At 39.3% G+C, this 26,998-nt stretch overlaps 3 protein-coding genes across 4 annotated transcripts in view; 2 read left to right on the forward strand and 1 right to left on the reverse strand.

Annotated features, from left to right (window-relative positions):
- Positions 1-26,998, forward strand: part of SCOC (short coiled-coil protein) — a 652,090-nt gene that overhangs the window by 119,752 nt on the left and 505,340 nt on the right. The window lies entirely within an intron of this gene.
- On the forward strand, positions 668-17,619 carry ELMOD2 (ELMO domain containing 2). Of its 2 annotated transcripts, none has more exons than XM_063136381.1 (9): positions 668-688; positions 2,077-2,224; positions 3,658-3,686; positions 6,196-6,293; positions 8,433-8,562; positions 9,554-9,687; positions 10,019-10,087; positions 10,722-10,855; positions 12,426-17,619. In XM_063136381.1, exons 2-9 carry the CDS (start codon positions 2,080-2,082, stop codon positions 12,575-12,577), a joined length of 891 nt encoding a protein of 296 aa, XP_062992451.1. In that variant the 5' UTR covers positions 668-688; positions 2,077-2,079; the 3' UTR covers positions 12,578-17,619. The 2 variants fall into 2 exon arrangements, with proteins under 2 accessions (XP_062992451.1, XP_062992452.1); XM_063136382.1 differs by lacking the exon at positions 668-688 and adding an exon at positions 740-970.
- Positions 18,863-26,998, reverse strand: part of TBC1D9 (TBC1 domain family member 9) — a 61,113-nt gene continuing 52,977 nt past the window's right edge. The window contains exons 18-21 of the mRNA XM_063136343.1: positions 25,540-25,626; positions 22,609-22,683; positions 22,409-22,509; positions 18,863-21,133 (exon numbers count right to left, since the gene is read on the reverse strand). Coding sequence (XP_062992413.1) covers positions 20,429-21,133; positions 22,409-22,509; positions 22,609-22,683; positions 25,540-25,626 — 968 coding nt within the window. The 3' untranslated portion in view covers positions 18,863-20,428. The remainder of the gene's footprint in view (positions 21,134-22,408; positions 22,510-22,608; positions 22,684-25,539; positions 25,627-26,998) is intronic.

Below are 26,998 nucleotides of genomic sequence, written 5' to 3' on the forward strand. Positions count from 1 at the left end.
GTATGCGGGATGTCATTGGTACTAATGAGCTTTATATTAACCAGTATGTATGATTATTTCATAATTATGCGAACATTGTTCAATTTTTTTGAAAATTATGTCTCCAAATAAAATTGTTAGTAAAAATAAATTGCGACGCTGCATCTTCGAGTTCTTGCGGCGCACACGGCCCCTCTGTTGCGTCCCTCTAATTCACGTTATCCCAGTTTTTTGGGGTTTTTAAAAACTTTTCAGGAGGTTCCCTCGTGCCTTTCTTCTTCCCAGTAATGGCCGGGATGTTGTCTCAACGCTCTGGACGAAAACACGGCCCTTCCCCGTCCCTGCTTTTATCTCAAGAGCCCTCACGAAGCAAACACACGCTGACGAGCGAACCCAACCGTCACCAACAATTTCCCACGCGCCCCTTTCCCACTACGTCTTAAAAAGCAGGCGGCCGCCTCCTGCTGCCAGAGCGGCACCTCAACAGGCCGGCGACAAGACGAACCCGCCCCGCCCCCTTTGCCAGAGCGAGCGGTCGTTGCCTTGGTGATAACGGCGATTACCCGCATCCTTTCGACGCCTGCGCTGTGGTAGCGCCGCCCACGGAAGATACGCCCCCTTTTTCGCCCTCAGGGACTGTCTACTTTTTTTTCGGACGGTCGCCATGGAGGCCGAGGCCGACGAGCTATCTCATGTTGTTCTTAGGGAGGTGGGGGACAAAAAAGAAAGGAAGAGGATGGGTGGGAAACGGCCGGTTCGTTCAAAGACTGTTCTGAGAAAGGACAGTTAAATACCGCCACCTCCTACCGGGGCCACATCCCTCACTTCCGGGTCTGTGTGGAGGCAACTTCCTTTTAGGGTGGGAGGGATCTGCTGGTGAAGGTGGAGTGAGGCCGCTGCTCGCTGTCCTGTGCATTCGCTGGGATGATGTGACCAGAGTTTGTTACCGCTTAAGAGGGGGAAGGGGCGGCGGGAGACCGCGCAGGGGGCGGTAAGAGGACCCTGGGAAATGGGGTGGGGGTGCGGGTGGGGATAAGGCCGCGTACTGATTCCACCCCATTCCAAGTTCAGCTGCCACGAAGTGGCCTTATATTAGCTTCCGGGATCAGGTACATTACAGAAGGGGAGGAGAGAGGGGCATTTCTATTTTTTGTTTTTTTTTTGTTTTTTGGTAATGCTTGAAATGACTTCCCGAAATAAACTATTGCTGCTTTTTTTTTTAGATATCGCGAAAATGTTTAGATGGTGGGCAGAAACAAGCCAGCTAAACTTGGCACTTGGGTGCTTTTTAAAAATATGCTTGTCTTGAAAAAAACAAGAAAATACGAGTGAAATTCCAATCATGGGAGTAACTCGTGACAAATCAATTTGCCCTGTTCTGTTAAGATTTCTGTAACCATTGTTGCAGTTTTTTTTTAAAAAAAAATAGGGGAATAAGGATTTGTTAGAATATTTATGTACTGCCCTTCAACCTGGATGGTTTGCAAAATACAGGAATAAAACCAGTATGACGTAAAACCGTGTATTAAACTGGCAGTAAAGACTAGTAATTAAGGCTGCAATCCTATACCCATTTACCTGGAAATAAGACTCATTAAACTGGATGGTGTATAAAAAGATTATGCTGTAAAAGCAGCTGATCAAAATAGCCAAAACTCAGACATTAAAAAGCCTGGGGAAACAACACAGTTTTTACTTGCAAGAAAATAAGTGCAGAATGCATTTTTTTAAAGCTGCTGTTCTATTTGCACTCACCTGGGAATAAGTCTACTTGAACTCAATGGGATTTACTTATGAGTAGATATGCATAGGATTGTCCTTTAAATCTTATTGCTTTAAGGAGATGCTTAAAAAATGGAACTTATATATATAAAACTTTGGGTGGAATGTGCCCTTAGTTTAATATTTGGAAATAGCCAGAACTGGAATTTAGGGTTTGCAGTCTAGTCTTGTACACATTTACTTATTTTCCACTCAACTCAGTGGGACTAATAAGCACATAGGCGTTAAGTTGTCCATGAGGTCTAGTATGTGAACCTAAGTTTTGCAGTATTTGTTATAATAAGTCACTTTTTTGTGATTTGTACATTTTTGTAGAAGATGATTGTACACCTATGGCGGTATTTGTATAGAAATATCTTTCGGTTTTGGTTAAAATGGTTCCTAAGACAGCTCACTGGAAAATGTGAACTGCAGCGTATTTGTGATGGCTCAAGGAAAAGTGCAGAAAGGACACTAAAAATAGGTAATAAATATATGTGAAATATACAAGAATATTATAAACAGTTTGTTATATTTTAAGGTGTAATTGTTTGCTTGTTTAGATCGCAAAAAAGTCCTACAATTCCCAGCACTCCCCAGCCACCATTCTGGGAGCTATAGGATCCCCCTCCCCCGGTCTAAACATGCACAGGATTATGTCCTTAATATATAGTTTGTCAAGCATAAGAGATAATATGAAAGTTTTGCAGCTTCCATAAAAAATAACATTCTTTAATTTCCTTAATTTGTGGGTGACACCTATCTGAATCACAAGATAGGTGATTCAGCACAGGAGACAGCCGACACGATACACAGTGCAGTATTATGAGTATCATTTTTTTACAGTATCTCTCTTCACCGTGTTGGCTATGATGCAGAAGTTTAAAACTAAAAGCCTGTAGTCAAAGATTTAGTTATTGTTTTTACAATTTCTTCTTCACAGTTCTGCCCATGTGTCCCTGTCCAGTTAGTCTCTCTCCGTGTTTTCCTTCGTCAGACTCCTCACTCTGGTTTTACCTTTCTCATTTCTCTAGGCTTCCACCTGTCATCCTCATCCCCCTTTCTCCCTACATCTGCCTCACTATGCTGTAGGTCCTACTTTTGTAGATTCCATAGTTCTTTGTCTCCTTTTCTATGATTTGTTGGATTTTCTGCCTCTCCTTTAAATCTGAACAGGTCAACCAATGACAGCCAGATACTCTTCTTCCTGTCTTGTCCTCTGTCATTAGGAATCTTAGTCAGTCACTAACAGAGACTTTGTCACCCCCATCTAGAGATGTAAAATGTCTGGAAATTTTGAAGCCATGGAAAAAAAAACCTTTTTTTTCCAGGGGAAATGGAAATGTTGGGAAAATTGGGGGGGGGAATGCAATATTAGCACTTTTTACAGATTGAAAGTAACCTTGTTACTTTAGGAACATAAAATGTAATTATGTACAAGTTGGTTTGGCATAAAATTATCACATTTGGTATATTAAAAGTACAAATTGAATTTACTTTTTAAATTTTTTTGGTAACAAATGGAGCTACATACTCCTGAACTGTAAGGGACATCTGAACTGTAAGGAAACTCTGGTTTTGCCAGTTTATGAGGAGCAAGAAAAAGCCAGTTTAAAAACAACAACAGAAGAAACCATCAACATTAGTAACAAAGAAAATTATTTAGGTGTTCGCTAGTCCTCCATAGTGCCAAGCAGACATAAAGCACCCATTCCCATAAAAAGAACAGAAAAACTGGGACCAAGATTCAATGAATATGCATGCTTATATGCATTTAGTTGATTGTTAACATGGTTTTTTAACATTGCATGGTAGTGTTAACCATTGTTACAATCATATTTACTATTCTTTTCCTACAATTTATGAAATAAAAATTTAGATTTTATGAAGAACTCATACATATTTATCTTCTTACAGAATACTCATTGGAATCATCCAAATGTAAGGTAAGATATCTTTAATACTACGCCAAGGATCTAAAGGTGAGACCAAGGACTTGTGTATATAAAGCAGGATTTTTGACTATTGTTTTTTGCTTTGAAAACCTCCATGGCACATCAAAACTGCTTTGGAAACACACACTCATTTCAAAATCAGTTTGCTGCCTTTGTGTGTGTGCATCTGAAACATAAAACTAGTTGTTCTTTTCTTTGGATCTTGCCCTAAGAAGTCAACAATTTCTCTTGCAGAGGCTTTGTATTATTATTATTATTATTATTATTATTATTATTTTAAAAAAGGGCTCTTCAAAAGATTCTTCGCAGTTGGGCGTTCTTCTGAGTAAACAGGCATAGAATTGGGTTGCACGTTGTGCTAGCAGAGCACTTTGAAAGATATACCTATAATCTGTGGCATGTATGAAAATTACTTTGCCTTTATTTATTTATTACATTTTTATACTGGCCATTAGCCGAATCTCTCTGGGCAGTTAAAAACCATAAAATATAACAAGTATAGAGAAATTTAAAATATTAAAAATTAAAAGGCAATATAAAAACCAGCCAAGTTAAAAAACATTGAAAGCCTGTGTGAAAAGGTATGTTTTTAGGAGGTGTTTGAAAGATGTTACGTTTTCCACCTCCTGAACTGCATGAGGGAGAGTTTTCCAACAGAAAAGGCCCAGCACCAAGTTTCTTCATGGCGGCATTCAGTTCGTTTTGGAATGGCCAGTAGGATCTCCTCTGAGGATCGTAGTTGTTGTCCAGGTGTATATAAGGGAAGGCGGTCTGCTAGGTGTGCTGGTCCAAAGTTGTATAGGGCTTTGTAGGATAACAGCATAACCCTGTATGTGGCTTGGTAGCTAACAGGCAGCCAATGTAGTTCTTTTAACACAGGTTTTATATGACCAGAGCTAGGTGTCCCTGTGAGCACCCTTGCTGCTGCGTTCTGCACTAGCTGCAGTTTCTGAACCACACACATGGGTAGCCCCACATAGAATGCATAATAGTAGTCTAATCATGAGGTTACCAGTGCATGAATGACCATGGCTAGGCTATCCCTATCCAGGAACGGGTGTAGTTGGCATACCAACTAAAGTTGATAATGGGCGCTCCAGACCACAGAGGTCATTGGCCCTCCAGTGACAAAGATGGATCCAGGAGCACCCTCAAAGTACAGGCCTGCTCCTTCAGAGGGAGCGCAACCCCATCCAGAACAGGCAAGCACCCCAATTCCCAGACCTGGGAACCACCAACCCACAAGGCGTCTGACTTATCGTGATTCAGCTTCAGTTCATTGGCCCTCATCCAAACCTTAATTATCCAAGCACTGGTTCAGAACGTGCACAGCCTATCCCGATTCAGACGTTAAAAGAGAAATAGAGCTGGGTGTAATCAGCATACTGGTGGCACCTTGCCCCAAATCTCCTGATGACTGCTCCCAACGGCTTCATATAGATATTAAATAACATTGGGGAAAGGATGGTGCCCTGTGGCACCCTACAGTTCAAGTGCCATGGGGCAGAAGTACATTCTCCCAATGCTATTTTCTGGAACCGACCCCACAAGTATGAACCACTAAAACAGTGCGTTCAAGGAGGATACCATGGTCAATGCTATCAAAAGCCGTTGAGAGATCAAGGAGTAGTAACAGGGTTGCACTCCCCTTCTCCATCTCCCAAAGAAGGTCATCCATCAGGGTGACCAAGGCCGATTCCATCCTAAAAACAGGCCTGAACCCAGGCTGGAATGGATCCAGATAATCAGTTTCATCCAAGAGTGCCTGCAACTAATACACGACCACTTTCTCGAGCACCTTGCTTAAAAATGGGGTATTGGCGACTGGACAATAGTTACCATAAATCTCTGTGTCAAGGGAAATTTTTTTCAGGAGTGGTTGTACCACTGCCTCCTTCAAGGCAGTGAGGTCCACACCATCCCACAAAGATGCATTCACCACTCCCCTGATCCATCCAGTCAGCCCCTCACGGCTGGCTCGAATAAGCCATGATTGAGAGAGCAAGTGTCTTGTCCATTCTTACATAATTATATGCCAGTATTGCTGGTGTATATCCTGGTTTACTGTGAATGAGCAGTGTGCTGTGCATGAGCTTTTTTGCTTCTCCCTTTGCATGAGAAGATGAAACAAACCAGGCACCATCCTAGAAGCATTTCCCTCCCTCCCTCCCTCCCTTTCTTTCTTTCTTTCTTTCTTTCTTTCTTACATAAAGTCTTAAGAAGGCAGGTGCTAAGCTAGTGTTTTATGCATAACTGAATTAATGCATATTTAGGTGAACAATTGATTGATTAAAAACTTATGATTCATCAATTGATTTCTTTAATTGGGTGACAGCCATCATCATCATCATCATTTTAATCTATTTGGTATTAACAATGGGCAGATCTCTTTCTTTTTTAACAATCTTCTGAGATTCTCTGAAGCTTATAGTAATGAGGATTATCAATGGATTGTATGTTGACTCTAAAGACAGTTTGATGTTTTACTTGTATTTATCAGGCTTTACGAAGTGCTGCGTGTGCCACTGAAGATGAAGTAGAAAAATGTGTAGCGCTAATCATACAGGAAAAGAAAATTAATATAGAAAAAGACACAGGGTATGTCTGCTACTATCTCTGTAATCTTTTCTTTGAAACTGGTAATTTTGTTTCATTCTCACAAATATTGTTTGATAGATCAATCTTTATAAAATGCTGAAAAAGTTTGCAATTAATGTATACTGTGTAATCCAGACATTCTAATGTGGCTGCTAAGACTTGAACTTAAGCCTTAAGACATCTTCTAAGACATTGTAATTTTAAATATGTGTTATTAACATAAATAGAACATGATCTTAGTAGAGTCCATCTTCGATGAAATCAGTAGTAGTTTTGCTGTTGTCTTCCGTGTTATTCTTCGTTGTTTTAGATCATTGGTGGCTACTGTATTCCATTCAAATATATCTGAAAGAGTACCACACTCTTGGTACATGAGAAGATTTGTCAAAACTTGATAGAATAATGTCTGCATATCACAGTTCTTGTAACTAACTAAAGCTTATGGCTTTATGAGTATTTTGGTTCTCAGGGATTTATGGGTGGTAAGTAATATTGTAACCTAGTGGTGGCAACTAATGCACTCTCAGAATTGGTCTATATTTTGCACAATGATCTAGTGACTGATACACTGCAACCTCAAATTATTCAAATGACTTTGGGCAATCAAAACATTAAAGGAGATAAAGGGGACACGTTTAAAAGGGGCTGCAATGACATAAGGTTTTTGCAGATTGTGTTGCTTGCTTCATGGTTCAGAAAAAAACATAATTTATCCTTACATTTGATTTGTGTGGGGCGAAACTGTGGTTTAGGCAAGTTTTGTTTCCAATTCTGGATTGAAGGCAAATGATTTCCCTGAATCAGAAAAGTGAGGAACATAATTGAAATGTGCAAGAGGAAGAGGGAGTGTATAAGCTTGTGGGCACAGTCACAACTAGGGGTGTGCACGAACCCCCCGATCCTCTTCGCGGCCGATCCGCAAATTGCAGATCAGGCCCGCTCCACCCCGCCTTGATCCGCTTGGGGGCCACTCCGCTCCGCTGCGGAGTTCTGGCTCCGAATCAGAGCTCCGCACTGGCGGGGAGTGGCGTCAGGTAAGGCCCCCCCTCCCCCTTACCTGTGTCTATTGCGGCCCATCCCAGCGTCGCTAGAGCCTGCGGCTCAACCAGGAACTATAGGCCCCGATTGCAGCCTACACTTCCTGGTTGAGCCAAGGGCTCTAGTGAAGCTGGGATGGGCCGTGACGGACTCAGGTAAGACCCCCCCTCCCCCTTGGTCCCTTACCTGGCTCTGCCGCCGTCGCCGCATGGGCGGCGGCGGCAGGGCCAGGTAAACCCCCCTCCCTCCTCTCCTTTACCTGCGTCCGTCCGCGGTCCCACGGCTGGTTCAACTGAGCCCAAGGACTCAAACAGGAAGACTCGGGCTCAGTTGAAGCAGCCGCGGGACCGCGAACGGACGGAAGTAAGAGAGAGGAAGGAGGGGGGTTTACCTGGCCCTGCTGCTGTCGCCGCATGGGCGGCAACGACTGTGGCAGAGCCAAGTAAACCCCACTTACCTTTTTGGCGGAGCTCCGGATCGAGGCGAAGGATCCGCCTTCACCTCAATCCGCTTCGCAACGCTCCGCGGGTCCCCCAATCCTCTTCGCCTCCACCTTAAGGGTAGGCGAAGCCCCCCGCTCCGCTCCTGCTTCTCCGGTTCGCGGAGAAGCGGAGCACATCCCTAGTCACAACAGCCAAACCAGAGATTGGACATTATGCATGAACTAAGTTTATGGTATCCTTTACTACAAGGGGCATCTGGTGTTTATATTTTAGACTTCAGTAGGTGAGACTTCAGTCAAAGAGAATGTGAACATGACCATTTTGTGAGAGTTATTAAGGTCTTAGTTGAAAAGGTGTAATTGAACTCAACAGCTTTACATGAAGATAGAAGAATCATGGGAAGTTTTTAAATTCTTCCTAAACACAAATTCAGTTCTGTAGTACTTAAAACACAGTAACTGAGGCACAAAACTGGGCACACTGAACAATCTTCGTCATAGTTGTTGGAATGGCAAGCTTGATGGTCTGAGAAATCAAAGCTGTGTATTATGTACACTTTTCAAGTGTAACATGCAACTAGCAGAAATAACTATGTTCCATTTTTGTTGCAGATAGATGTATTACTTAAAATTCTCTCTGTGTTGTCCATGTATTACAGGTTTGCCTTGAAGCTACAATTATGTTTGCTGCAGATATCTGGCTACGAGAAACTTTATTTGGCTGTAGAAGAGCTGAGAAAACAGCCCTATAACTCAGATAATAAAGAACATGAGGAACAACTAATGGAGGTGAAAATGATTGATTGGTTTTAAGTGCCTCTTTGTGTCTCAGTAGATCAAAAACAAATGTGTTCATTATGATCATGAAGTTACACTTTTGGACTTGTTAAGTACATAACAAGTCTACATTAGTGACTTCATGATCATAATTAACACATTTGCTTTGATCTACTGAAGCTGCACATCTCTGATTAGCCTTGGTAGTTGGCAGTATAGTAAGGCCACTGCTTCACCTCCTCTTGCCAATGATATAGATTCATAAAGTTACGAATTGCATGGAAAGAGTCAGTAGAAAAAATGTCTCTCATAATATTTCCAAAACACAAGGGCACTTAATGAAATTGTTTAAAATTACGTCTGGAACAGGTAAAAGGAAGTACTTCATACAACATAATTCATAGAATTAATTGCCATGGGATACGCTGATGGGTTTTAAAAGACTTAGACAGATCCATGGACAGATAAAGTATAAATGGCTGTTTGTTACTTAAAAAGATTATTTAAAAGTTACAACCCCCTGTTCAGTGGTAGTATGTCTCTAATTATTGGGGACATACAGCCAGCAATGACAGTCATACCATGCCCTATTTGTGAGCTCTGAGAAGTATCCAGCTGGCTGTTGCTGGAGATACCATCCTGGACTCAATGAAAGTTTGGCATTTAATCCTGTACTTATATGAAATTCCTGGATGGGCTGCTATACTCAATTTGATAGGAGGAGGAAAACTGTGTGCACATAGACCTACTCTCTCTGCTAAAATGAGCAGGGAGTCTGTGGTGGGCAGGAGAGTGCTATGCCTACAACCGAGTGTCTCATCAGTATGACAGATTTTTATTTGTTTAGTTTATTGCAACCAAAAAGTAAAGCATTCCTTGCTAATAGATTTCTGTGACTGTTTCAGAATACTTATGCATCCTATTTTTTGAGACTTGTATTGATACCTCAGGACGAGGTTAGGAAAATATTGATAATTCTGTTAACAGAGGCATATTTATGCAGCTTTGGAATTTGTTGATGCCCCATGAAAAACTGAAGGCTAGAATCACGAAGCAGTGGTGTGACATTGGTTTCCAAGGTGATGACCCTAAAACGGACTTCAGAGGAATGGGCATGCTGGGATTAACTAATCTTCTGTAAGTCAAAACCTTTCCCCATGATATAAAATCAGATGTTTCTATGTAATAACAGGTATGCTTTTGCTGATATAATTGGGTATTGAGAAGAGAAGTGAGCCAATGCTTACTGGATTCAGTATTCAAAATCCAACATGCCAGTCTAATTTCAAAAGCTGTTATCGTAGTGTTCATGATATTATTAATTCATTTAATTACACTGGAGAACAGCTGTTTTGGTAGCACAATGGTTATTTTTTATGTTCTGAAATATCAGTAATTTTTATCACATCTAGCATAAGTAGACTTTTGTAAACTGAAGTAATTACTTTATATTTATATATATTTTCAGATACTTTAGTAAACATTATCCACGCGAAGCTCGTCAAATCCTTTCTCATTCAAATAATCCAAAACTGGGGTAAGCTACTTCTTAATAAAACTATTGTCATTATTGATTCCTAACATTGAAAAAACAGGCCTGTCTGTAAAATCTCAAAGTATAGTTATCTTCTGTTTTTAAAGGGATGTGTGGGAGAAGATTTGTGAGAATAAGACAGTAATTTTTAGAGATACCAAATAAAGAAATAATTCTTTATCAGTTAGTCTTATGGTTTGTCTCACCTCCCTTTTCTGGTCTACAGATAGATTAACCTGTTGGGTCCAGGTGTCATGCATTCTGACAAAACTGTCTCCTCCTCTACTCTTCCCTTACCTACCCTGAGGTTTAATCAGGGCTTTATGTGTATTTATTTGCAGGATTTTTATATCACCTTTCACATTGAATATGTGCAAAGCATTTCACCTAAACAAGTTTAAAGACAAAATTAAAACTAAAAACTATTACCTAAAAGCTGTCAGTGTGGAATGCCAGATATTGCAATATTGCTGAAGCTAACCATTTATACGTGGATGAATATATTAAAGATGTCAAGACAGTTAAAAGCACCATTGAGACTGCTAGTTCAGTATTTCTTTGGTAATTTTGGATGTTAATAGTGCTTAAAGTACAGAGACTCAATTGCTGTAGTGATAAGAATGTATGTGTGTTGCAGATACTCCTATGCAATAGTCGGGATCAATTTGACAGAAATGGCTTATAGTTTATTAAAGAATGGCTTTTTAAAAACTCACTTCTACAATCTGGTTCCTGGTGTACCACAACTGAAAGACTTCCATCAGTTTTATTGTAAGTATCTGCAAGAATCTTTTATAAGGATAGCCAGGTTCTGTATTTTTGGTAGCTGCTTTTCCTGAACCTAGAGGCAAATGGTTCTCACTATTGCATTAAGTGTTAAAAGTGTTGTTGTTGTTGCAGAAAGTTTGGAAAAGAGAACGTAGTGACTGGATTCAGATGACACGATAACCAGTGGTAGGTTAAATAGTCAATGGTTGGTTATTGTGTCATCTGTCGTGACTTTTTCACACCACGGTTGGTTATTTGGCCGAAATAACTAACGCAAAAAAACAACACAAATAACCAACTGTGCAGAGTTGATTATTTGAACAATCGTTGGTTATTGTGTTGTGTGGCACTGTTGCCTATTTCGTCACACACAGTAGGTTATTTTTGGTAACTACAGAGTCCCCTGGCAAGAGTGACCAAAGCGGCTGCTGCCGCTTTAGTTGAGCTGGCAGAACTCACAATGGCTGATGGAGAGCTCCAGCTATTGGGCGGTATAGAAATGTAATAAATAAATAAATTAAATACCAGTGGGAAGACGGGGGCGGGGGGGGGGAAGTGTCAGTCAAACACACCGTTGACTAATAGTCAACTTGATGCTGGCGTTAATCTACACCATGGTTGATTTATAATCATGTCATGTGGGGAGTACCCCCTCGATAATCAACCGTGGAAATTTATGCAGAGATATGCAGCATGTTGAAATCTATGCAGAGCCTGTCAGTGCTACCTCATCTTGAGGGCCCAAGTTGAGGTTTCAACACATTTTCAGTAAACATAACATGCTTCTTTATAGATTACGGCTGACCTTCTATGAGCTGAGACACACATTAGTTTCCAGAAGAAGAAAGATAAATATTCAAGCCTTTTGCCACCAATATTAGTCCCCAGAAGACTGGAGCAGGCTTGTTTTCTTCCAGAGGAAACAGTTGCAGAACTTCCTTCTAGAATCTGCTTACCCCACAGGCCACCATAGAGAAAACCCCACTTTGAGTAATGATGCTCCCCACCCACTGTAGCCTTCTTTGATGTCTGCATACTCATTCTGTCTCTTCCCTGAGCAGAAAAGTTAGTAGGCTTCACCTGACTGCTTGTGAGGAAAAGCAAGAGGATAGCCAAACCTGGAGAAAGAAGTATCTCCAGTTGTGGCCTGTACTAGCTTGCTGTCTTCCCTAGAAATAATACACGTTTGCCCTAAAAATATGAAGAATCTGTGATGGAACAAAAGGACTGTTAAATGATGCCTACTCCTTTTAATAGCTTTCACATGCTCTTGTATATGTGCCCATCTTTGTTGTATGCAAATATGCAGAAGTCTTCCCCCACCAGTCCACTCACATGTGGATCCAACTCAAGATTCATGTTCAATAATAAAAGCTTTTTAATAATAATAATAATAATAATGGGGGTGCCTAAATTTTTAGATGTGTCTAATGTAGGTCGTTTGATTTTAGCCAGAGTATTTGGAGACTCAAGCAAAAGTAGTTTTAATAATGGATAGATTTTGAAATGTCGCTATAGTAAATAATGTGTTTTCTCAACATATGTTTTAGGTTTTTCTTTTTTATCCTCACAGGTTATTTGGCTTATGACTTTGACAAATTTTGGTTTGAAGAAAAACCTGAAAGTATTATGTACTTCAACCAATATAGAGAGAAGTTTCATGAAAAAGTTAAAAGACATCTCCTGGATTATGACATAGTCCTTGCCTTAAAAAATGAAAAATAGTAATGTGTGGTCCTTTGATTCTGCACATAAAAATTATGCACTTGGCTGGAATTCTCATATTTAACCAAAAACTTCATTTAATGATCAAAGTTTTATACATCTATTTTTTTTTATTAAAAATCAATAGAGAGCTTGGACAATCAACACTTATTTAGGACTGTACACTATTTGCTACAGGTAAGAACGTCTTAAATACAAAGATCCTCACTGGATCACAAAACCTCACAACTTTTTTATACCTGGTAAAAGATGAAAAGGGTTCTTGCGCTGCATCATATTGTCTAGTAATAGCAATCCACCCCGCAATTTGACTCATGTTTAGTTTACAGTAAGAGGTTTGTGATGTTTCATAAATAGAAATAGCTTTGTTTTGGATTTCTCTGTTGGATTGTATTTGTTCATTTCTATATAGGACATTTGGCTATTTACTGTGTACCCCCTCTGAAAAGAAGACATATAAAAATGTTAAATTATTTTGATGTGTGAGAACAATCTTCACTTTTTTTTAAAGCTTATTCCATAAAGCTTTTTATTTAGTTGTGTTTTATTTAGTATGTAGCTAGAAATTGCAATATTAAAGTTTCCTTTTTAAATGAGTCTTTGAAAGATACCATAGCCATTTTAAGCTGAACAAATTTCTCCTTTATTATATTTATTTAAGACTATGCAGTTGTCTTCACATATCAACTGTTGGCCTATCTTTCTTCCTTTTTTATGTCAGCTAACAAACTGACAGCTGACATAGAAACTTGAGAATATTAGGGCTTAAAGTATTTAAAGAGGATAATCAGCACTAACTGAATTCTTTCTTCTGTACATTTCTTTCATATATTGAGGAAGGCAACTTAGATGACATATTCCAAGACAATCTAGGCAGTAGGATTTTGCACCAATTGAAAATCTAAGCCTTGTATAAAATGTTTCTAAACTAGCTTGGTTTGTAGCTAACCTTGGGGTTCATATATGTGTATTTTGTGGGTGGGGTGATAATTTCAAACCTTTTTTTTTTTAATAAAGTGCCTTTGACTTACTGCATTGAGCCTCATCCCTGAGGCTTTGTAGCTGGGGATGTCTCATTGTTGAATAGTTTCAAGCATGTACTGGCTGCTGTTATGAGAACGGATACCAGAATTGAGCAAAATTCATACTCCCTCTTGCCAATAGATAATTGACTTACTAATTACATTGCCGGTGAGGAAAATTAAGAGCACAGCAGCAGAACATCTAAAGACTCATCCACCCTGTACAATTCTACATGGCAACTTCGGGCCAAACAAATTCGCAATTGCACGAATAGCTTTAAAAAAGAATATTGCAGGTGTGTGTTGATGGGGGGGGGCAGTCCAAATCAGGACCCTGGTGTCCTGATTTGGACTGTTGCCCATTGCTATGTGCATTGCCAGAAAAGTTCCAATTGGAGTGAATGTGAGCTTTTTTCTAGTGTAAATAGTAAGGATGGGTGGTGGGGGAATGGCACAGATAGACGGATCAGGACCACAGTGGGGAAATGACAGGAAGGGCATGAGCCTTCCTACCAGTGTCCTGATCTGCATTATGCCCCCCCATTCCTGAAATTTACTTTTTAAAAAAGCTTTTAATGCTATTACTAATTGTGTGAATGGTGACTCATCTTTTTTAGCCCTTGGTAACATTTGAACATTGTAGACATTTCCTAGGCTGCACACATTACCTATAAACTGTAGCATCTAATAGTAATCAGTTATCTGGCATACTAAACAATATTGAAGACATCTCATTTATGGGAAATGAATGTCTTATTTTAATGTTGTAATAAAATGCTTTTCAAAATCCCTTTCCCCTGCGATGGCATAGTACACCCTGACAGAGATTTGAGGGGTTGGTGAAGGGTTTCATTTCAATATCTACATCTATTTTTATTGCTGTTCAATATTTGTGCAATAAAGTATTTTTGCAAGGGTAATTTGCTATGTGCAAAATGTGTTAGGGCATAACCCAAAAGTCTATATGGAATAGAGCCGTACTTTCCTCTCTGAATTGGGTGGGGGCATTGTCTTAGAGAAAATAGAGCAACTCATATACTTGGAGCTGCTGGTTCATGGTATCAAAACCTACACAAAAGTAATTCTTGGCTAAAACTGTTCTAAATAAGATAAACGTTCTTTTTCATAGTGTGGCGGTACAGTGATCACGTATTCAATGTCATTTGAGTTTTCCCTTGAAGTGGCTTCATTGGAAGCTAATTTTTTTTTAATGTTAGCTTTTTCAAAACTAGATTCACTATATATGCGTCAAGGATACTGGAAGCTGAAGAGACTCAAGTGTGTATATCAGAGTATTTCAGGGTATGTCTTCATGAGAGTTTGTCACATTGGTTCTTTATCTAAACCACTGGAAGCTCTATTCTACACATCCCTGCATAAAATGACTTGTGTAGCATTTTTTCAGTGTGAACTAGAGCACCCACACTGCCTTAATTATTCCCTCAATCTGCCTTTTGGATTACAGGGATTAGCACTTTTGGTTTTGTGGTGATTGGATATGCTGAATCCGTCCATTTGAGCCCTGACAAGCATCATTTGTGTGTCATTTGGGTTGCAATCTATAAGAAATTTTATGGGCCTACCTTTTCTTGTCCATTGCTAAGAAACACAAGGAAGACTGTCATATTAGAAATTCCATCCATTTTTTTGAATTTTAATTCTGAAATGGACATTTTGGTCTCCCAAATAATAGTTACATCTTGCCACTCTGGGTTTCACAGTTTGGGTAGCCTTCACAGCTAAAATGAGCAATTATGATCTTGCCTCTCCCAACTCGGAGGAAAGACAAGTGCTGGTCTGTGATGTACTGCTGAGCTTCAGCTATGCTTAAAGGCATCCAAATGATGATGGCAGGAACAATCCCACCCGAGCTCAGGAAAAGTGGGGATCATTATGATGATGAATGAATTTGTACACCTGTTCCACAATTTGTGTGATGGCCTCTAGCACATTATGCAGGGCACAGCAGCATCAGTGTTGAGGCTTTATTACGATATTTGATAACTTGATGCCTCATTCTGATATGTCTGGATGCTGCTTTTTGGAGGGGGTATGCCAACGCAAAACCTAAAATCTGCAACATCCTTAATGCATGTTGCCTGAAAATTACTTTATATATTATCCTTGAGCATCCTTCTGTTAAAAAGATCAGTGTTTAACAACATACACAAACATAATTTTCAATAAAAGCAGCAAACCAAAGTTTAAGTAATAGGCTAGACTATTGTTTTTTTTTAAAAAAAAACAATACTTAAATATACCATCAAATGAAAATATTAGTAAAGCACAAGGTGATATAACATATCCAGTTTCAGTCAGTGTACTCTTAATCGTGCTAATAATCATAATTGGAAATCTTTATTGAGGGGATTTCTAGAGTTTGTAAGATGCCAGTTGTGTTGCAAATATTTTGCAAACTTTACTGCAATTGGGAATAATTTGTATCTTCCCTATTGAGTATATTAACAATGTAAAGAAGCATTCCTTAATTTCAGATCGCTATGTAATCCTATGGGGATGTAATGTTCAGGTATAATAACGAAAACTTAATACATTTTTTCATTTTTAAGTGGAAATCCTGTATGGACTTATCTCTGGATAAGTTCTATTGTATGTAGAGGATTGCACAGCTCATTTTCAAATGCAGTGGTCTGATTCAAATGTAATTATACTAGAAAGTTTACTAGAAAGTTACACCATTGTTCATTGGACTTGGAATGAGCCATATGCTTCTTCCCTCGTGTTTCTTGATTCAGCAAAACTGAATACTCTCCTCAGCTAGTTCTGGGACATCCAGAGTATGCCCATGCACCCCAATAACAGGTTTTGATCCTGGTTTGGATGGAGCCCTTAAACCATGCTTTCCTAGTGGCAAACCTGGATTAAAGAACGTAGGAAAGCTTTATTGAAGCTGGCTGCATGAGGGAGGAGTGAGGAGGAACTGCATGTGTGTGTGGTTTGTTCCCTGTCTGATAAATCCTGATTAATCAGAGTGGCATGATTACATCTGAACTGGGCCAATATGTTTCAGCTTTAAGAAAAAAATCATTCTAAATGTGTAGTTGGGCCACTTAACAGTATAGTTTTGTGCTGTGAAAACATAAAAAGCTTGATGGTAGCAAAGAATACTTTGTAAAAGTAAAATAGATTTACCATTTAATACAATATACAATATTGCATTCTGACAATCCTAAGACAATACAGTAGATCTGAAGATTTTCTACAAACTATTTTGTTCATGTTGAAGGAATAGGGGCTGGTTCCTTCTTCAAGGAGTTGTGTACATGACCAGATAGAGAAACATTCAGGTGAACATGGGTACATGGAAATAGATGTAGTCATTTCCATTATCATTGTATCTGGAAAGTGCAGCTGCGATCACCAAAATAATTGTGGCTATCCGAGTACTCCGACTTCACATTGTTTCCCCAAAAGCTTATGAAACTGTGTTTATGTTCACACGGAGGCTGCTTGCATGCAAGTTCCTTTTATAATATTTTGTTTTGAACTGCAGAAATGTGACGTGTTAGACAAACATTGGATACAACCCTAGGTTTCCAGATTCATCAGGCTATATATTTTGTTGCCACTGATAGATCACCTTAAAAGGATTCAGGAGGTAGAAATAAAGACCACATGATCCTAAAGATAATGGATTCATTTTTTTAAAGCAAGCTGTTTCTTTAGCGATCTAAATTATTACATGTCAGAGCTGTCATAGTTGCAGTTATAAAGTTTAGTAGCCTGTATTGCTAACTATTATTTCTAATTCTTGTGATTTGCACTTGTACTAGTTTACTTTTGTGTTGTGGGTAAAAGTTTTTTCTCTATTGCTGCTTAATGTGTGCCCCTTTCCACTGTTAAGAAATACTTGTGGACAGTGATTTGTAAACCTTTTTGGAGCAAGACCATTGTCTACTACTAAATGTGTGTGTGTGTTTATCACATTATGGAAGCAATAAAATGTGATGCTTGTTTAGGAGTGGAATGAGAAAGTTAATAAAGACGAAGTTGACAAAACTTTCAGCAAGGTGTGTCATATCAGTACTTTCCCCTTTCCCTGTTGCTTGGTTCTAAAATTAGAAGAATGCAGCATGCTTCTATTTCCTTCCTCTGGTTTGTTATCTACTTTACAACCATTTTAAGGCTCCAGTAAAGTCCAGACATAAGACTTCAACTGTGTGGTAGTGATCAGACCCATCCTCTGATCAAGAAGACCAGGAAAATAAGATAAAGCATGATTTATATAATTTCTGTTTATATGAGCAGCAGTAGCCCAAGGAATAAAGTGAGCATATGAATTAATACCCCATCAACTAGATACTTCTATTGGCCATGGTTACATGTTCTTTGACCAAATAGATTATTAAAAAGGTATGTTATTTTGCTCTGGGATTGCAGCTGAAAAGCTGCATATATTAGTTTTTGTTGCTACTGTATTTTCACCCTAGGGAAAGGGTACTGCTTGTTATCATTTTAAGATGATAATGCATGGCTGTGCTTCATCTTCACTGGAATCCAGAGATTTTGTGCAGCTCCAATCACAGGGGAGGAGCCACTGTGGAGCTTTCTGTAATCCTGGGGAGGGAGGGTATCTGCCGCATCCTATGGTAGGCTTGACGATTGCTCTGTAGAACAATTAGGAAGTCTCTGCCTATAAAGCTGAAAGTATGTATGTGGGTTTGTATGTCTGGAAATCTTTACCCACTTCCACATGAGTTAGAAATTTGGCATGCTGATATGTCTGGCTATACAACATACCAGAAAAATCTAAACATAGGCTTATGCTTACAACTCCAGCATGCCTTGGGTGGGAGGCCAGCCTTACCAGCCTTTGGCAGCCATTGTGAGAAAACACTTTGTATAATAATATATTTCTCATGGACTGAGTGGTCAACCTTTGAAGCTACACAGCTGTTTCCTACACTCCTTGCCAAAATGAAAAATCTACCAATTTAAAGGCAAATAAGTTGCAGAGATATTTGTTATCAAATACATGTTATTCAGGGACCCAGGCAATACTGGGTATATCAGCTAGTCTTTAATAAATGAAGTTTTTATTCTCAGGATGGCATTCTCGGAAGATTCCAAATTCCATGCTCGAATAGTATACATATGATGAAAAGACACATGGGCCTGGCTTTTCTTTAGTGCTATGGAGACAGTCTATGCATTTGGTTTTACCTTTTAAATTCTTCTTTGCATAGGAGGTTCCCCTCCAATGTAGATTTTGGCTTGTTGCCTTAAAAACGAACTGAAATTCATGCCAGAAGAGTTATACCATCAAAGACAGTCACACTTTCCCACTTGATATTAGTTTAATGTCTTTTTAAAAAAACTAAAAGAGCCTTGTTCACATTTACCTACTGTGGTTAAAACCACTTCAGACAGTTAAATACCTTAAATAAGAAAGCAATAGCTTTGGCTAAAAAAACACTGGAAAAGTTGCATGATCATAATGTACAATATATAAAAAATGAAAAGGTGATGGATATATTTTTGAAGGCAGCAAATAAAGTTCAGGCATGTAAAAATTATTTGGACCTAATATGTGAATTAAAAATCAGCTAAGGTTCCCCCCCACCCAAAAAAAAGAAACAAGGATTAGGCACAATCCAGTGTTATCATTGTGCCCACATTCAGAAAACTCACATAGGGTTAAAAGAGACCTCTTTCTCCTCTTTCTTGCAAAAATAGTGCAGGGTAAGGAAAATAGGTTTCTATTAAGCCTGTGGGAATCCTCTCTGCACACTGGTACTGGGTCGTGCCCATTTAATGTTTCTAAGAAAGAAGCAAGGATTCAAAGTGCAGGTGCTCCAATTGTCATTCAACATACCATTCAGTAAATTACATTATACATTAATTCATAATAAAGTGACAGTGTTTTCATTCATTAAGACCTTTGAACATTCAGTTACATTTTCTTGCAGATTTTTTCAGATTACATTCCTGCTAATAAGTGTTTTAAAGGAAGATTTATGCAATTCAGCTATGAATTCTTAATCTACAATATGCTTTATTCATGGTAATGCTTAGGTCTAAAATGTCAACAACACAATTATCTACAGATATATTTTTAAAAACCCTCTCCTTTTAAAAAGGGGTACCATGAAGTGTTTAGGTCAGGACTTGGAGAGGTGTTAAACGAAGTTCCCAGCAGTATCCCTGAAGAATGTATTTTAAAAAGTGTTATAAATCACTAGCCTTTCCTTTTAAAAAAAAATTATAGAGAGACATCCACCAGTGATGCTGCACGGAACTTACTTTTGAATCCTAAACAAGTTGACAGCATCCCTTTCTGTGTTTTCCTCAGCCTATCAATCCCTTGCAGGCATAAGAGTCCAGTGCATACGTGGTGCTCTCTGCCTGCAGGGGCTTCCATTTCCCCATTCCCTTCAATGACGGAAGCAGCTGTGTGTAGAAAAAAGGCATACTACAGCACCACAGTGCTAGTGCCATTTTGGTTTCTTCTATACTCCCAAGATTTCAGGCCTCTTTGAAAAATACACAAATCCTTTTTCATTAAGGTAAAACAGAAATAATTGTCACCATTTATCCATGGACAGCAAGGCTAATAATATATACACACACACACACACACTGACAATGAACACCTCCCCCCAACCCCCATGTATATTGGCTAGGACAAGCATTCTGGTAATGTTTCCCATACAGAGAAAAACAAGGTAAGGACGGATTTATATCCCAGCATATTCACATGAGTGAGAACTATCATGTTTTGAAAACACCAGGACTTGTGCCAGGCTGTAATAAATATGCCATAAAAACCTAAAAGTTATATTTTAAAAAAACACCTTATCCGGCCCACTTAGCCTGACATAGCAGAGATTTCATAGTCACTCGCAGATATAATGGGTTTCCCCATCATCCGCACATTCTTAGCATTTGTAATCCTTGCCATCATACACACTGGCTTGTCAAAGTATCGCACAAGGGCAGGTTCAGTCAAGAGAGAAGCCAGAAACTGCTCAAAAGTGATGGCCCAATCTCTGTCAATGCTAGTGCTTCTAGGTAGAGACGTGGCATTGCTGCTTTGCACCAAAACAGTGTCCTCACCAATGTCTTCACAGTGCAGCTTGTCGTCCTCGTGAGAGCCTGCACTTAGGACCGAGTAGGAAGACATGGAGCTGTCGTCTTTAGTATCGTCATCAGAAATAAGCATAGAAGAACCAGCTCCGTTATCCCTAGGAGAAGAATCTTCCAGCTTAATGTCCTCCATCTGTGTACCATCACCACAAATATTCTCATCTTCCTCAGCCAGGAAGCCATCTTGAAAAGGATCACGTTGTTCAAGGTGATACTGCTGGTTCCCTTTCTTTGGAAGTGGTGCATTCTGAATGACTTTACTACTACTCTCGGCCTCTTTAAGAGGCTGGACACTAAATAACTTACCAACCTCACCGATCTCCAGAAGCAAACTTGTCACAGCTGCTGTAGCATGGTAAAGATCCTGCTCATTGGGGTCTTCACTGAACATATTATACATTGTCTTGCACAATTCAATAAACTGCCCCTATATGTAACAGAAATAGAATGCTTTGGGAGACAACCAGGAAAACATGTAAAAGTAGGATATGAGTAAAATAACCTGCTGTGACACCATATCAGCCTATCCATTGGGCCTCAAAAGAAACACCTTGATAATGAAAATGAAAAAGGCACAGTCTGATATGGAAAGATTACTTTTTATATATACACACATATGTGCTTCAACTGAGTTTATGTTCCTGTTGTATGTATGTATACTCCAGTACTTGGCTAAAAATAAAAATAGATCATACAGGTTTTAAAAGCACCTAGTGCTCAACTCAATTCGACAAACTTTTCACAGGCAAGTGATGAGGCATCTACATGCAAAATAATGACAAGCCAAATAAATTATGTATATTAAGACCCAGTTCGCACAGTCAACATCCAACACCTAGCTGTGGCTTGTCACGTTGTGTGAACCTGGATGGTGGGAGTTGTGTGAGGGTTAAACAACCTGTGCATAACCCATGGTCTGTTTTGGGCCATTTTTCAAATTGGCAGCCCACCATGGCTTATTTATTTAGGGCTGTTTGATTGTGTGAACTGGTCCTAAGTCTCCATTACATCTGGACACCTGGACTTGGGATTCAATTTTTCATCATATTATGAGTTCCAGCAAATGCACTTATTTTGGTTTTGGCCTATCACTAAACTCTGAATGATTTAACAGTGCAATCCTGTACATATTTACTCAGCAGTAAGTCCCATTGATTTCAATGGAGCTTACTCCCAGGGAAGTGGATATAGGATTGCAACCTAAATAACCATCCAAAAAATAAATAACTATGGACATGGGATTGATTCACAGATCCTTCAGTACAACTGTGGTGTACATATGTTGCTGCATACATCCATACGCTGAACAAACTGTTGGTACTTGCACAGCTCTGATCACCAGGAGGAAAGGGATCCCTTGTTCAGTTTCAATATAGTACTACTAATAATGATAATAAAGCTGACTGTACTATCCCCTCCCCTCCAGTATAGGATGTACATGCAGACTCGGCAATCTTCATCAAGTTCCAGCTGCTGGATATAGGGTTTTTGACCCTACTTACTACACCTTTTGCAGGCAAAGGACCCAATCCAAAGGGTGAGTTAGTCATGGAATTCTTGCTTCTGCAAATGGATGATCCTTTGCCCCATTGGGATGTAAAAGGCTCTTGTGAACTCTTCATGAACCTTCCATTAGTGAATTGGATAGTTTTGCATTTGTCAAAAGTATCAAAACTTTTCTTCAAGTGCCAAGAAAGCTTACCTGGTTTAGTCTGGGCAAGTCCTTTGCATTCTTTGCTTTGGATTTATTCTCTTGGTTCCACATTCTAAGGTAATTTCTATTTTCATGAGAGTTCTTCTTACCTACCACAATCAATTGTCCAGAAAACAGGAGAGAATGTTTAAAATCTAACTTCTTTCACAACACACCCACCAGGTTATCAAACAAGATAAAGAGCATACCTTTCTCGGTTTTCACACTCACGTTAATAAAACCCTCCTCTGTTCCATGTTTGTTCCTGCTTTCTACACCAACAACTAATAATATTCAGAGAAAAACATAATTAACACATTTTGAAATACTACTGTATTTATACAATTAATTATGTTAGGGAGCACAGGCCTGGGCAATCTGATATCAGCCAGGCCTTCCGATACAAATACACTGATAGCTTCTGAGCAGAGAGAATTAACTGAAGAGCAAAACCCTCTAATGGGGGGGGGGGAGGAGAGGAGGTGTGGTTTTTAGTGTGCAGTTGGACACAAAATGTGCAGTTGGAAATCTGATAATGTGCAGTTGAAAAAAGTGGTGAAAAAATAAGACACATGTTATGTGTGTGCATTTATTAAGAGCTTAACAATATATAAAGTCAGGGATGACATGTAACACAAATTATATAAAGATGCAGGTGAAAGAGCCGTTGATGGTGTGACTGATGTTGTTGGATCCTGTGACAGTGTTGTCTGAATAGATGTGGGGGCAGAGTTGGCACTTGGGTCTATTGCATGGTCTGGTCCCTCTGTCTGTGTTTCTGTCCTGTGTACTATTGCTGGTTAGTATCTGCTTCAGGTTGGGAGGTTGTCTGGAAGACAGGACTGGTCTGTCTCCCAAGGCTTGTGAGAGAGAAGTGTCTGTGCTTGTGATGGGTTGGAGTTCACTGATGATCTGTTCCAGTGGTTTCAATTGGGGCTGTAGGTGACAACTAGTGGTGTACTTCTCTTGGTCTGTCACCCTTCCTGGGTATCCATATGGTCCTGTCAATCTGCTATTAGAAATTTTATTCATGGCTACCCTGAATGGGTTTTAGCCGAACACATCACACATTATTACATAAAAAATTAAAATGAGCCGAACTCTGTACAGCAATTACTCCCATCAGCACACATCTTCTACAGTAAACACATTCTAATTTCTCATTGTACTCTGTATATCTATGGTATATCTATTGTTTACAATCATCCACCTGAACATGTTCCTTCCTAATTTTTGCAGTTCTTACTGCAAAATAGGCCAAATTCAGTAGGGTCGATTTCTCTGCCGTTAGTAGGTAGCCTAATTTCGCTTGGTCTGTTAAATGCACCATAGGGGCCAAATATCTAGCTAAATATTTATTCCTAGGGCTATTGTATAATCTGCAGTATAATATATAGTGAACAGAGTCCTCCGCCTCTTGTTCTTCACAACAGCAAATTCTTTGATCTCTGGGAATATTATTAAATCTTCCTTCTCTAAAATTTGTCTGCATGGTCTGCATTCTCAGGCTTGTAAGAGCTTTACGCAAGACTGGATCAATCTGCTATTAGTGTTGGTGATAATCTGTCCAGTTGAAATAATGTGTTTGGCTTGGGTGGAGATGGTATGCGTGTGTCTGACAGCGCATTTGTGCAGCTGGAAAATTTGCTTTAAAAATTGCTTTTAAAAGGGGAGGAAGATTCTGGGAGACTCACAGAATTCCTCTTTTAGTTAAACTTACATCAGGGACCATATAGTAAATTGGCCTTGATGTGAAGTTAACTGCAATCTACAGGCAGTATCCAATTTGTCCTTTGTGCAGGTAGCTGAGGCCATTGGTGCCAGTGTGCACACAGCCCCTACCACTGGCAGCCGCAGTGTAGCTCTTCTGGTGCCAAGTGCTGAAATACTTGTTTCTGGAAGGGGCTGCACACATGCCGGACCAGTGGATCTTGGCCGCCCGCCCATGCAAGGGGCCAATTGAATACTGACCCATATTCCCTAACAACCTGTGTCCGCCTCTCATATAAATAAGCAAACCCTAGTCCAATTTGTGACAACCAAAAGGTCTTTAAGATCATTGGGTTAAATCTTCAGAAACGAAAATTTTGCAAGCTACTTATTAAGCCATAGCACTATATTTGTCACTATAGGAATTTGAGAGCCCAATGTTGAAAAGAATTCCTTATTAAATTTGTAGACCTCTGGATATTAAGAGGAAAAACAGTAACTATTTGATTTTGGGCACAAGAAAGGCTTTAGACAATGCTTTGCTTACTGTGAAGGAACAGAACTGTTCTTTTCCACTTTTTACTATTTAGCTTGGCTTTAGGATATTATGGAGTTAAATCTTTGTGTGCATATTAGTTTCAGTCAAAAGAGTAATAGTTTAGAGGTAAAAAAAGTTTGGTTAGAATACAGAAGGTCAGAGGAAGAGAAAGAAAAATCGATTTCAACTCAGGAAACACACTTAATTTGCAGAAATGAGCAAGAAACTATCCTCCATGTTGGTTGGAGCTGCGCAGAGAAAAAAATAATCTTAGAAGATAAAAGCCAAAGGCAAGAGAACCAGAGGGACAGAGAGTAGAAGAAAAAGAGACAAGGAGTGAAAGAAGGCCAGAGTCCTAGAGGGAAGAGAGTCAAAGCTGCTGGAATTGGAAACTGATTGAGAGAGCGGAAGATACTGCTTGAATAAACAACCTGGACAAAATAGGGACATAATTTAGATAGGTTAGCTGGGTGCATTTATCCCTGATTTTTTTTTTTATTATCCTATTGCTCATATAGGTTTTTTGGTGTGGGTGTGTGTATATGTATATTTAGATTTTAATACTTTTTCCTATTGACATTTTTATTTAGTAAAATTTGAAATTCTATGGTTTTTTTGGGAAGGGGGGTTACCAACCCATGTCTAACAGCCAACCTCCACACTACCTAAAATAGATACCCCAGACATATGAGCTGGTACGGTGGAGGAAGCCTGAGAAAGAAATATTTCTCCTGGTGGAAATGGGAAAGGCCACTGGAAGGGGAAGCAAAATAAAAATAAAAATGAGCACACTATTTTTCTAATTTTCCCGTCCACTCCCAGAACAGGGCATTATCAGTCCATGACAGTTGTGAAAGAGGAAAGAAAATAAATATAAGGCAAAGTTTTATACCATGTGTACACTCTGGTGTGATGTCTTCAAAGAAGTACTGCGTTGCTTCAAAAGCAGAATCTGGTTCTTCTTGATCAGAGGAGGGGTCTGTGCAAAGAAATGTCAAGTATCAGCATACTGAAGTATACTGAAGTATAGATCACCCATACTAGAAATTTATCACCAGATATAAACATGTTACAGAATTTATAACAACAACACTCTTTATTTCAGCGCAAGAATGAATGATTAATGAATAGGTTTACAAAACCTCATTTCCTACCTATAAAATGTTTGTTTAGGTGTCTGATATAGAAGTATAGAAGAGCTCCAGCTATTGGGCGGTATAGAAATGCAATATAGAAAGAAAGAAAGAAGGAAAGAAAGAAAGAAAGAAAGAAAGAAAGAACTGTGTCTACGCTGCCTGACATGTGCCGATTAGATAAATAAGGACTGAATTATGGTCTGTGTTGACATGGAAGGCCTTTCAAAGTTCACTGGCGGACATTACAACATAAACCACATACAGTTGTATCCCAATTACCACCTACAGGAACTGTCCCTTTTACTGACTTGTCCCTCTCCACCAGTCCTTAGTTCCCCAAAAAAGTTTCTTTGAGAGTCAGGGCACACGGACATATGTGGGAGGAAGTGAGAGCTCCAACTAATTTCCTGGGTCCCCTAACTCTCAAGGGAGCATTTGGGGCAGTTCTAGAGGTATAGGGAGACAAGAGGACAGGAAAGTCAGCTTCTACCCACCCTCTTCTGCTGGAAGTAATCGGGATCCAACCTATAATTTCTACCTACAAAATTATCCAATCATTTAATGAAATTATTATTATTATTATTATTATTATTATTATTATTATTATTATTATAATATCTCTTTCTCGCTCATGGTGGTTTTTCTAGATGGACATGACAGGCTTTGCCAAGTCATGCTGTCTTTTACAGATTCAGGAATTTCCTGACAATTGAGCATGTTTTCATTATGGCTGCGGCCAGTGGTGTATATTTTTCTCTCTTTTCCTCTTCTTTTTCAACAATATTTTTGTCATTCAGTATTGCTATGTGGATGAGGTATGTGTATTTTTCCTTTTTGTCTATGACCGTTATGTCTAGTCGGTTGCAAGGTATTGTTTTATCCCAGTATATTATGATGACGATGATGATGATGTTACTGAGTGCCTACAGTAACTACGTAACATTATAAAGATTTTTCATCTATGTGTTCATTTTATCTAGCATTGATCTTTGATTTAACATACACACACCCCAAACATAATTATGGCTATGCCCAATTGCACAGCAACCCGAGCTGGAGTAGAAAGCCCACTGCTTATTGGTGGAACAGGGCTGCAGGATATGCCTCACTTATTATGGAGTAAGCCCATTGAGCCCAGTAGGTGTTACATCTGAGTAAACAAGCATAGGCAAGAGGTTTTAGAAGAATGTTAAAATATCTCAAATTGCCCCGTGC

Source organism: Elgaria multicarinata, chromosome 10 (genome assembly GCF_023053635.1).
Source record: "Elgaria multicarinata webbii isolate HBS135686 ecotype San Diego chromosome 10, rElgMul1.1.pri, whole genome shotgun sequence".
Classification (NCBI taxonomy): Eukaryota; Metazoa; Chordata; class Lepidosauria; order Squamata; family Anguidae; genus Elgaria; species Elgaria multicarinata.

Coding starts and splice junctions, on each gene's coding strand:
- ELMOD2 (XM_063136381.1), top strand. CDS start 2,080: ATGATTGTACACCTATGGCGGTATTTGTATAGAAATATCTTTCGGTTT. Junction 3,687..6,195: donor TGGAATCATCCAAATGTAAG/GTAAGATATCTT, acceptor TGTATTTATCAG/GCTTTACGAAGTGCTGCGTG. Junction 8,563..9,553: donor ATGAGGAACAACTAATGGAG/GTGAAAATGATT, acceptor ATATTTATGCAG/CTTTGGAATTTGTTGATGCC.